Source organism: Sinohyriopsis cumingii, chromosome 15 (assembly GCF_028554795.1).
Source record: "Sinohyriopsis cumingii isolate HCF-2022 chromosome 15, ASM2855479v2, whole genome shotgun sequence".
Lineage (NCBI taxonomy): Eukaryota > Metazoa > Mollusca > Bivalvia > Unionida > Unionidae > Sinohyriopsis > Sinohyriopsis cumingii.
In genome coordinates this window covers 45,624,976-45,638,234 of record NC_142975.1, presented here as the reverse complement: position 1 = coordinate 45,638,234, position 13,259 = coordinate 45,624,976, and the positions used below count along the sequence as shown (strand labels likewise).

The 13,259-nt window shown below is 34.8% G+C and overlaps 1 protein-coding gene across 3 annotated transcripts in view; it reads left to right on the top strand.

Moving 5' to 3' along the window:
- Positions 1–13,259, top strand: part of LOC149781726 (endothelin-converting enzyme homolog) — a 181,165-nt gene that overhangs the window by 68,838 nt on the left and 99,068 nt on the right. For all 3 annotated transcript variants that reach the window (XM_089935835.1, XM_089935834.1, XM_089935836.1), the window contains exons 2-3: positions 2,926–3,178; positions 8,871–9,080. In XM_089935835.1, coding sequence (XP_089791961.1) covers positions 2,926–3,178; positions 8,871–9,080 — 463 coding nt within the window. The remainder of the gene's footprint in view (positions 1–2,925; positions 3,179–8,870; positions 9,081–13,259) is intronic.

Sequence of the window (13,259 nt, the reverse complement as noted above, 5' to 3'; positions counted from 1 at the left end):
ATCTCACCGCTGTCTGCGTAGGTTCGAGTCTCGGGCTCGGCCAATGTGGATATGTGAGAAAGCTTGCCGGTAGCTTCTCGTGGGTCGGTGGTTCTTTCCGGGGGTTTCCCGGGTTCTTCCTCCACCATTAATACTGGCCGCCATGTATAGCCTGTCTTGTGCTGAAAAATGGCTTTAAACCCTAAAACAACAACAACAACAACAACAAGTTGACATAGACACGTGTGGTTTTCTCTATGTAGGCCAGTCTGAACTCAATCTGAGAAACAATGTATGTTTAGAGGATCTCAAATGGATAATGATTTAATAGTGAAGTTATGAAACTCGTTGAATAATGTCCAGCTTTTGCAAGTCTTCAGGCAAGCAAAAGCTGGACATTATTCAACGAGTTTCATAAATTTAATATTAAATCATTACCCATTTGAGATTCTTTTTATCATATAGATTTTATTTCAAGGGAAATTATTTAGAATGAAAGAAGAATGAATAATTTTGTTCATTTTGACACGATGCACATTTCATTCGTTGTGTGTAAAAAAATAGTCCCAACCAAAGTTGAATTAATATTTATGTTTAAAGGTAGATGATACTTTTCTTACAAATTTTAAATCAAATAAGCAACATTTTACAGATAAAATCATTTTTCAACTTAGAATGTCCAGTGTTTGTGATGTTGTATTGTTTGACCCACTACCCTTACAGTTGACGATCCATGTTTACGTACGTAACCTTAAAGTGACACTTTTACAATTAAGCTTTACGTTGATATTGCGATATTCATGTGAAAGAAGGTTTACTGGATGCAGAAATTTCCATATTTACTGTAATGTATTTGTATGACCAGATATTTGCATTGTTTGATTTGGAACAGTAGACTACAGAATTATGCAAACAAATTTCATTTTGATTCAAAATTGCATCACATATTTACCATGGAAATAAGCATTGGTTAGATTAACTTATGTCATTTTGGAGACCATTTTATGTCCACATTCTTCTGTGAACAGAGATGACTTCTGTAAGTTAGCATTTATTAACCATGCTTTTTTTGTATATATGGTGGATTCCATTCTACACATATACTGCCATCATCAACACCCACCCCGCACAAGCAGTACCCATAGTTTTACTTGTTATTGTTTTTGTCTTGTGGTTTTAGCCATTGTTCATGTTATATGTAATACATGACATAACAAACCCCTAGTGGGGGTAAATTAGCCATATTGAAACAGTCTAGACCATTTTTCCCCAATTCCCTTTCACGAGTCAATTTGAAAAATGGCCGCCAAAAATGTTGATTGAAAACAAAAAATTCCAGAAGGTGGGGTTAAAAAAGTTTCCCATGGTCGCAGCCAATCAGTAAAGAGAATACTGCACAATGATTTCATGGTCTTATTTGGACCAATCAGAAAATTACATAATGTGATATTTTAACGTGGTAATATAAAAACTATGAAGCTGCACATACTATAGGAAAATTACCTTCTATGTAATAAATGTCCTTAGGAAGTTTGGGTGGGTGTGCTCTGAAGATTCTACTTGTATGTTTTAGACTGTAGAATCATTTCATTTCTTTAAGTGTGAATTCTAATCATTGTGAATTGTACAAGGCTTCAAAAATTAGAAATGTTTCATCCACATCGGTTGTCCCTTCAAAACAAGTTACAGTAACTTGCCATTTTCTATTTCTCAAATAACCACTAAATGAGTTTGAACCAAGGTTGGAAGAAAACATCCAGAAATGAAGGCTTTTGATGTTTATATAAATGTGGATGATCTGTGATTAATATGGTCATCCTTATTAAAAATCATACAACTTTGTATGACTTCTCAAAAAATTATAGTAACTTTTCCTAAAACCTGTGCTGTTTTGACCAGGTTTGACATGAAGGCTTCTGTTATAGGGTTTTCATTTGTACAAATTAATGCCAATCAACCCTCAAACGTAGCTGCTTTTACTAAATGCAAAAACAACTATAAATATCATCTTCCCAGAAGTGCTTAACAGAACTGACAAGACAGATCCTGGGATAAACAGCTTTCAAACTTTATTACTTAATATGTTGATTAACCATCAATTGCAACCGCTGTTGCTAAAGCAGACAAAGTAATTTCTTCGCAAATAACACTCAACATAATTATACAAAATTTGACAGCATCCTGCTCTTAACAGCTTGAAGATCTTTTATAGATTTGGATTTGCCATCACTGTTATTAAACATATGAAAGCTTTATATGACAGGTTTTTTTCCCTCAAAACTTAATAATTTGAACAAATTTGACTGAAAGTTGTTCATGCTTTTGAAAATCTAATTAGCAAAATCAGACAGACTTGAAAAAAAAACATGTTATGGTTCTTTTAAATTTGTAGCAGAGAATTTAAATTTGAGAGAAAGTATTGTGGTCTAAAAGTATTTCAGATTTAGACAAATGATGCTGATCAACTATAAAATATAACACTATTACTTAAAATAGAAAATTCTTTAAAAATTCTCTTCTCAAAACCTGCTCAACAGAATTGGACCATATATAGTATGAGTGAAAGCACCCAAGCACGAAGTGCTTTTAAATTTGACTTTTAACTTTTTTACAGTTGATCTGCTATCAATTACTGCTGCTGTTAACATAAATAAAAATTAATTAATTTTATTAAAACCACTCAATAGAATATGACCTAATTTGACAAAAAGCATTTTGTCCTATGGCACTTTCAAATTGACACAACTGATACTGATCTACCATTAAATTTATAACTGCTACTAAATATAGAAACGGAGGGACTTTGGTCTAAATTGAAACAGAATTTTCAGTTACTTTTTCTTGCAGTTAATTTTTTCCTGCAAAGCAATGGCTTATGTTCATTCATCATTGCCCTTAAAAACGAATCTCTGCAGTTATAAACAAAAGTGATCTTTCTTGCTTCAGATGTCAAACCAGAAGTATAAACGAACAAATTTTGAGGAAGATGAGGTGTCAGTTGGAGGGACTCCACCAGTTGGAGATTTGAACCCTACAGTGATCTTCAAAAATAGCCTGGCTGTATTCCGCAAGGGGCGGACAACTCTAGAATGCATCCTCTTGGTCCTCCTAGGACTGTTCAGCATTGCACTTATTGTGATGGGTTCTCTGCTAGCCATAAAAGGAAAACAGATCGACCGTATGAAAGGAAATGGACAAGGTAATCTATCTTAAATTTTCCTTTCTTTCTTCCATTTTTAAGACTTTTTTGTGTTGATTTCCAGTGTCATTAAAATGTATTGCCCAGAATTTCTCTTGGCATTGGTGTTTAGTGTTTGTTTTGTGGATACATGTTGTTGTTTTCTCATATGAAGAGCTTGCTTAGCTCAAAAACCTTAGGGAACTTTTTCTGGAAACCCTTATGCCTGATGGCAATGATATTTTAACCAATTGCAAACTACTCTCTGATCTCATACTTATAAATGTAAACTTTATTCCTTTTCTTATGTATACCTTAAAAACTATCAAATCAAATTATTTTGAACCCCCGATACAGTGTATCTGACAAAACAGGCACTGGATGGCAAATCTTGGATGACAGGTGTCAGACTGCCTTGAGCTTTGTCAAAATTGCTCTCTATTGTGGTCTAAGTCACAAAATGTGTGTGTGATTGGATTGTTAACTTTGCTTTAACACTTTTTCAGTTGTATTGCTATGATGTATGCAGAGTGGCAGTTTATAGTGATGTCTATCACTGGGTCATCTTGCTGCAGACATGTAGTATCATGTTATACCCAGTCACATTATCCTGTCACCAGGCCGACCAGTCAAAACACTAACCAGTTAATGCTGAGCGCCAAGTGAGGCAGTTGCTAGTACCATTTTTAAAGTTTTTTTTGGTTTGACTCTGCTGGGTTTTAAACCTGTGACCTCCATCCTCCACTACTCTAACCAATTAGGCCACTGTAGCAGTCTTCCAGCAAAGTTAATCAAGTTATACACCGTGATTCATGCATGATCCCATTTATTCTGCTATGCATACTATCAGGCATAAAAAGGAATCCTCATTTTAAATTGCTGACATTTTTTTAACAATAAGTTCTTTTGCAACCTTGTTTAGAAGGAAAAAAATGATGCAGAGAACTATAGGAAAATGAGATCATTTAAGCAAACAGAGTTCCTGTAGCTTACCAATATCTGAGTTTTGCTAATTGGTTACTCCCTGATAAAACCAGAAAATTGGATAAATTTAATAACATAAAGAAGTTTAACAATTGATAAGATCACAGGAAAGACACTGTGTTAGTTTTTTTACTGGAGTTTTCAAATCAGTTTTTCATTGACTTGTATTATATTGGGTCCACAGTCTAGAAATAAAACAGATGTCCTTCAGACACAACACAGGAGTTTGACATTTCATGCCAAAAAGATGATGAAAAGTTTAAAAAAAAAAACTAAATACCAGTATCTATACTTTTAATATTTACAAATAACTGTATCTGTCATTTCTTTTGCAAGAAATAAACTCCTGTCGATCCATGGAACTCAAATTTCAGCTTTTAGATAGTCCAAATATGTTACTAAGTAGGAATTTACAGATTTCATAATTGTTAGTTTTACTGGTCATTGATGAGACGAGCTTATGGGATAATCTTTTGTCTCTCATCTCTCCATCTGTTAGGTCAGTCTTGTTATTACTACTCTTGTTATGTATATTTAATTAATATTGTGTTTGGCTTTTGTTCATGATTATAGATTGTAAAGGTCATTTTGTAAGCTGACTTTATCAATATAAAATGATGCTTTTTGAGATGAAATGTTCGTCTTGTACTTTTCAACGTTTAATGAATATGGTTATATTCGGATGAAATAATTGTGTTTCTGACATCAATGGTGTCACATGGAAAGATCACTTGGAGATGATTTAGACATTATATGATAGATTCACTGATGCAAATTTGACAAAATGAGTTTTCCCAAGTTGAGTTTTGTCTTGCTTTTGGTACATTTCTAGGATATTTCATGGTGCATGGACAGGTTAAGCCTTTAGATGCTAAGGTCAAGGTTATCTCTGAATTCCCAGTGCCTATCAGTAAGAAGCAGCTGATGCTATTTTTGGATGTGGCTGGATACTATCAGAAATTTTACTCCAATTTTTCCATAATTGCTAAATCACTGATAAAGTAAGAAAACCAAGTTTCATTGGTGTGAAAAATGTCAGGAGGCTTTTGAGAAGTTAAAGGCCATGTTGAGAGTTTACCAGTTCTTTCAGCTCCAAATTTCAGTCAATCATTTAAAATGTCTGCTGTTGCAAATTGTGCAGATCATTTAGTGTGGTATTTTAATAAGAAATTAAGTATGAACCAGAGAAATTATCCAACAATTAAGAAGGAATGTTTAGCTTTGATATTGGCTTGCAACATTTTGAAGTGTATATTAGTTCAGTTCCTTCTCAAGTTATTGCACAGTATTTAGTGATCATAACCCTCTTACTTTCAGTGGCAAGATGAAAAACAAAAATCAGATTATTAAAGTAGGGTTTGGTGTTGCAGGAATACAATATTGATATCAGGTACATCAAAGGAAAAGCCAATGGCTTATGCACTTTCACATGTATAGAAATATATTGTTTCATGTATAATTTGTGTTATTCATAAGAGTTGATCTTATGTAATTTTTTATCACATGTACAGTTGACTAATAGTTAAAAGAAAGCTTTATTACATAAATCTTTCTTTTTCTTTATGAGTGGAGGTATTTATATATTTAATTTGCATTGATTGTTTTTTTTTTATATTCATTATATGCTGTGGGTTATGTCAAATTGTATTTTGTCGCTGACCTTGTCCAGCATCAAATACGTTATCTACCTGACCAGAATCTTAGAGTTTTTTGAATTTCTGTAAACAACTAATACATAGGTTATATTTTCTCTATGATTGAGGGTTTAATATTAGGATCATTATCAATATAAATAAACACATTTATCTTGGTCTGAGTAAAAGACATGGTGTTTACCATGTTCTTTGTTATAATTTTATTAATATAATCTTCTATAATGGAATTTTCCATTAAGTAATAATTTTTTTATATAGAAAATGCTGATTGTGACCCAGATCAAGTAGAGGGTTCTACAATCTTGTTTAGTGGGAAAATTATTTATTCATGCTATAATATTTTGGGGCAGAATCTATGTTGTATTCAGTGTTTGATTTGGGCTGAAATTATTTAATTCAAATTCTTCTCAGTAAATACAAATTGCCATATAATATTCTTGGAAAGAGACATTAAGTGGGAATTGTAGTGAAATCAAACACGGAAAACTTGGATTACATTACTGTGATCCAGCAAAAGACTCGACACATCATTACAATTCAGGTTATTGATATGTTAGTACATTTGAGACTACTGGCCGTTACATTCACATCAATACCTTCAGAATTCGGTGGCCTAGTGGCTAGAGTGTCAGCCTCAGATGTGGGAGATCGTAGCTGCGATCCCTGACCGAGTCATAGCAAAGACTTACAAAAATGGTACTAACAGCTGCGTCGCTTGGCGCTCAGCATTAAGAGGTTAGTGTTAATACTGATCGGCCTGGTGTGAGGATAATGTGACTGGGTGGGACATCATGCTACATGTTTGCGGCATGATGTCCCAGTGCTAGACATCACTATAAACCGTCGCATTGTAGACATCGTAGCAATATGACTGAAAAATTGTTAAAGCTACATTAAACATCCAAATCACACACACACATTATTTACAATACCAGTAAAGTTTTCTTCTGAACTTTATTCATTAGGACTTGTGTTAATCATTCTTGGATTAATTGGGATTTATTTTGCAATGTGATAATTTGTGTTTGTTTTTTTAAATTTCATTTTGTATTCTAGGGAAATAAATTATTTGTTGAATTTTACAAAGCCTGTTGCTGCTTACTCTTTTCTGTTACTTATTTTAAGACCATAGAGTCATAATACTATTGGTTCATCAGCACATTTAAGATTTTAATTCATTTGGAACACCACAGGAATTCATCTGGAATACTCTTTGCTGTACATATGTTAGAACTTTTAGGATTATTGGGGATCTAATTCCCAAATCTGTAAGTTCTTTTTACATTTTGAATTTGTATTATAGAGAAATAAATTATTTGTTGAAATTTACTAAATTTGTTGATTTTTACTCTTTTCTGATACTTAAAGACCATAGAATCATAGCAGCCCCATATAATTTCCTTGGATGATTGGCATGACACTTTATACACACAATCATCTCATGGCTATGTTATTCCTTCCAGACCTGTTTGCATATTTCTTGTGAGATAAAGTGCAAACCATCAGCTTGACAACACAGTTTCAATTGACTCATAATCAACACACAATTGCAGTACAGAATTTCAAAGGCAGCCTTTAACAGTATTTGAGCCTGTCTCTACAGATTTCATAGGTACAGTCCTGGTGAAGAGTGCCTCTAAATCATGTGAACTTGATCAATTCTGACATCGCTGCTGCTCGAGTGCTTAGATTCAACATTGCCTTCACTAACCAGTGTTATTAGTACTTCTCTCTTTTCATATGTCCTCTCTCAATTATTTAGAAACACTACCACCCTGTTATTACCTCCTATTCATGACCAAAATCTTAGAAAAGTTGCCCTGTTCCCTTTTTGTGTCTCATCTGAATGCAAAGTCTTTTTTAGCAATTTACAGTCTGCATACCACTCATCACAGTACAGAAATGACACTTTTGAAAGTAGTTAATGACCTTCTCACTGCTTTTGATTGTGGAAAGATTAGTTTTCACCCTCTTTGACTTGTATGCAGCCTTTGACACAACAGACCATGATATTTTACTTCATGATTTTCAATGTGTATTTGGTAATCACAATACAGACTTACTGTGGTTCCAGTCATACTTAGTCAAAAGGATACAAATTGAGTCCATAAATGGAAAACATTCCAGCCTAGTTGATCTGTGTCTCAGTGTTTCACAGGGTTCTGTTCTTTGATCCTTTCTCTTTATTCTTTAAATTAAGCCCTTCTCAAGTGTCATAAATCAGCCATGTGTTTCACCCATTGTATGCTGATGACACCAAAATATGCAACTCTAGTTGCCTAACTGAAGTTGATGCTACGGCGTAGAGAGGTGCATTGTTGTTGTTGTAGGGTTTAACACCATTTTTCAGGACAAGATAGGTTATACATGGCAGCCAGTATACATGGTGGAGGAAGAACGCAGGAAAACCCTGGGGAAAGAACCACTGACCCATGAGAAGCTACTGGCAAGCTTTCTCATGTACCCACATTGGCCGAGACTTGAACCCACACAGACATAGGTGGGATGGCAGTGATCCATAATGGTGGGCGCTTTTGACCATTTGGCCACTCATGGCCCCTACTACCAGTAGTGGAAATGTGATACATGGAGAGTCCATGTTACCAATGAAAACTTTCCACCCTGTCTGCATCTGGTTGTTATACCAGGGATCCAAACCATACTCTACTCATACTCCTGAAATATAAGATATGACCAGCCTTCCTCATTCAGCATAGACAGAGTTCAGGTTACAAGAAAGAGTCCACATTACTTGAAAACCTTCGAGATCTCCCCACCCAGTCTCCACCTGGTGTTATACCAGGGCCCCAAACCAACATTGTTATCTACTTATCTACTTCAGTCTTTGCAGATGGAGTTCAGATTTCAGTGGAAAACATTGATGAATGGATACACAGATGCACTGCATAGATGCAATTACTAGGTTGCTTTCAGTTCCAATCAAGGTAAATTTCATTTAATAAATTTGTTAGTGTCCTGAAGACCCCCCCCAATACTGTTTTTATGTTGCTAGTAAGCATGATAAAAACATATATAATGTACAATTGTTAGTTCTTTATTTTTTTTGTCAACAGGTGATGAAGTCTGCTTAATGCCAGAATGTGTTACTATAGCAGGTTCTCTGCTAAATTCCATGGATAGGTCAGCCGACCCTTGTGTGGACTTTTTTCAGTATGCATGTGGGGGATGGATCAAGTCCCATGTAATCCCCTCAGGCCACTCACGATGGGGGACTTTTGGGGTTCTGTGGCAAGAAAACCAAGTAATCATGCGACAAGTTATAGGTAAGTAAAATTGATGTGCTAATGAATAAATAAGTACACCCTCTTAGTAACTGTCCATCTGTATTTTGTGTCCATCCATCCATCTGTCATACCATCTTGTAAGCAAGATAGCTCAACAACAAACTGAATTGGCCATTTAGATACATTGAGTCCAAGAAATGATTATGTTCTGGTGAACGTGACCTTAATTTTTAAAGTAATTTTTTGTTGTTTGACTTTTAACAAAAATCATGTGAGCGTGTTTAAACACAAATTAGAAAACTAAATTTAGTATGGATATGTGTATTAATATGTGGATGATATGACGCACTATAAAGCTAAAATCATTTAATTTAGGCAGATAAATTTTGGTAGGCCTATTTATGTAAATATGTCGATTATCTGGTTAGATTTTCCAACAATTTTACAAATTGATTTTTAAAATTCATTTACAGATTAAAAAAACTATATAAGTATTATTTAATGAAGATTAATTGAGTTAGACCAATGAAAGTTGGTAGGCTTATGTCTGTATTGTTTTGCACATTAGCTGATTAAATTTGTAGGCTGTTACAACAATGTTCTTGCGTCTTATGTAGTGGAGTATATTATGTTATGATATCCATCTCGCTGTTACCAATTTAGTTTCTGGGGCCCCGAGTGGCGGAGTGGTCTAAAGCGTTCTCTGTTACGGATCACTGCCATCTCACCTCTGTCTGCGTGGGTTCGAGTCCAAGGCTCAGCTAGCGTGGGTACATGGGAAAGCCTGCCAGTAGCTTCTCATGGGTCGGTGGTTCTTCCCTGGGTTTTTCAGGGTTCTTCCTCCACCAATAATACTGGCCGCCATGTATAGCCTATCGTGTGCTGAAAAATGGCGTTAAACACTACAACAACAACAACAACCAATTTAGTTTCTACAAAATAATCTGAGTTGGCCATCTGATGGCTTGCACTTGGGGTAAAGAAGAACTATATCTTTTGGGGTGGGTGGGTAAAATGTGAAAAGGTTGAGAAAAGAAAAATGGTTCCTGCTCAAAGATTTATACCCTATCTCTTTACCAAAATGTTGTCGATGGCTTGCTCTTGGGGTAAGGAAGAATCCTATCAGGCTCGGGGTAAAAAGCCCAATGGTTAAGGTAATTGTAACTGCAGGAAGAAAATGGTTTATGCTTGAAAACTCAACTCTTCAACTATTGAATGTTACCAGATCTTTTGGACTACTTGCATTTGGTGTAAGGAAGAACCCTATCAATTCTGGGGACAAAAGTTCAAAGAGCTAGGCCACTGTGACAGAATGAAAAAATGGCTATCTGTATGTGGTTACCAAACTTTTTGGATAGTCTTTATGTTACATGTTTAGGTGCTAATAAACAGTAACAAAAAAAGAGTGAAAACAACAAGCTTTGTAAAATTTAACAAATAATTTATTTCCCTGGAAAAACACTGTAAAAATGAGAAAATAAGAACTTACGGTTTTAAGAATCAAATCCAAAAATAACCCAAGACAAATCCACAAATTAAATTTTAGAAGTCCTAGTAATGAAATGTTCTAATGAAATCAGGTTCGAGTCCCGACGAAAAATCCAAGATGGAAGGCAATGACGTATACTGTTGCCTTTATTGTACAGTATGTCTGCTGTTCTTTTGGGATCCACAAACAATATTCTGGTGTTTAAATTTCCAAATAAAATTTAAATAAATGTCGTCCAAGAATTCTGTATGAGTACTCAAATATTTCCAGGAGAAAGAATTAATCTTTTTAGAAATCCAAATAATTTGAATAAAAATTAAAATATAACTCCAAACTGATCACAAACACACACTTTCCATTGTACAAGCCCAACTGAGAAAAATCTCTATAAACAAAGGTTTTACAGTAAATTGTGACGCAAAACAGATTCCTGGATGAGGGTCACATAATCACATTCTAGAATGATTTAGAAGGTATCTACAAGTCTAAAGGCACATAGCACAGTAGTCTTGATTTCACGACCACCATTCACACACCTAAAATGAATTAAAAAAAGTTGTTGTTTTACTTAATTCTCAATCAAGGCCAGGAACATTGTTTCTGTTATTAGGTATTATGAAAAGATTCAGGTCAAACTGAATTTTCTGGAAAATATTAAATTCCTAGTAAACAAAATGACATTACATGGACATTTAACAAAATTAAATTATTTTTATTTTAAAACTTACAAACTTAACTTAAATCAAATATACATAACTGATAGCATGCACTTGATTTAATGATGAACCTTTCCAATTTTGGGGTATAATGGCCAGGGTCATGTGAGGCATTTTTAACCAATCTAAAGCTATTCCAAATTCTTGGTTAATTTGTTTTAATTTAGTGACATTGTCCTGAAAGGAATTATAGCTGGTGGCAGCTCAGACTGTTTTGACCCGGTCACAATATTGTCAGAGTGCTGCCTTACATGTAACACCTGGATATAAAATCTAGATAATGTGTATATAGGTTTATTGCCGAGCCCACTTTGGCAGAAGGTTGACATAGCAATCACTTTGGTAGTCCATGTACATGTCTGCCTCTATGTCCATCCATTTATATGTCCAGCTACACTTTACCTTATCCTTAATGTTGAAGTTGTTCACTTTCCTTTAGTTTCAATACTATTACACCCTCTTCAGCTTTGAATATAGGCTCGTTATGTACCATAATGACTGTAAATCTTCAGACACTATAAGTCTAGGGACATCTAAATTATTTTCCAAAGCAAATTTTTTTATGACCTAAAATTTGGGACACAAAATTAAAGCTATTTTTACATATACTATAAGTTCTGGAAAACCATAAACTTTTTATCTGTTAATGGATCAGATGTAGTTTGCTTTGATGTAAGTGACCATAAATAAGCACATGTTTATTGGGCTACTCAACTGAGCAAGTGTTCATGTGTTCATACATCAGTTGATTGACAGTGATATTGGCATCATTGGTTAGTCAGTCCAATGTAATTTGGGGGGTGGGGGGTGGGGGGCGGGAATAATTTAGTACCACTATTATGCAGGTCATATCATCCTGCTCAACAGACAATAGTTTCCAACAGTTAATTTGTGTTGGAAAATGTTGTAGAAAAAATGGTTACCAGCATTGCTGCCAGACAAAAATCACCCTTATCACATGCCAGTTTCATGGTTCAAACAATTACCTGGTTTCCTGTCAGAAACCAAAAGACAAATCTGCACATTATTAACAAAAGAAAACACCAAGACAACCAGCTGTCCAAACTCAAAAGTGGTATGAATACTGTGTTAAAAGTTTGTGTTATGGTAAGCCGAAACAGAAAACAAAAACGTATCAGTGATGATCAGTTAAGTGAATAATACTGTATACTGGTTATCCGACATGAATAAATAAAGATTTGTGCCATTTCATATGATTTACATCATGTTGTTTGATCACATATATCTCTAAAAAAAAAATGGTTACTCTTGAATGTGGGGGTAAAATAGCAACTGACATCTTTTTTTTAATGTGATTTGGAAGATTGAGATTTGGTAAAAATGATGAAGAAAGCAAAAGTCTACATCTAGCGTATTTTAGGGAGTTAACAAGGATATACAGTTTGTAAGTACTGGTCTGTACACTATATTATTATACCGATCACCTGGTAAACTCTAAGCGCCCCATTCAGGTTTTTAGTAACTTTTATTTTATTTCATGCTGGAAATTAGTGCTGCTTAAATGTCCAGAAGACTAATTTTTGTATTTAGTTCACCCAAATGAAAATGATGCTAATGTGACATCAAGTATAATACAGCAATCTTGAAAATCATGTTATTGGTATTCCATAAGACTAATGTTGTTGTTGTTGTTGTAGGGTTTAATGCCATTTTTCAGCACACGATAAGCTATACATGGCGGCCAGTATTAATGGTGGAGGAAGAACCCGGGAAATCGCCAGAAAGAACCAATGACCCTCAAGAAGCTACTGACAAGCTTTCTCACATACCCACATTGGCCGAATCCGAGACTCGAACCTACGCAGACAGAGGTGAGATGGCAGTGATCCATAACGGAGAGTGCTTTACACCACTCGTCCACTCGGGACCCTCCATAAGACTGATAACATTGGTATACCATTTGTTTTGAAGTCATCTACTTCAGAGATGAAATGTGCTATTTTATTATGGATTTTGAGTGCTGAATTCAAATATGGCAATTAAAGCAACTGA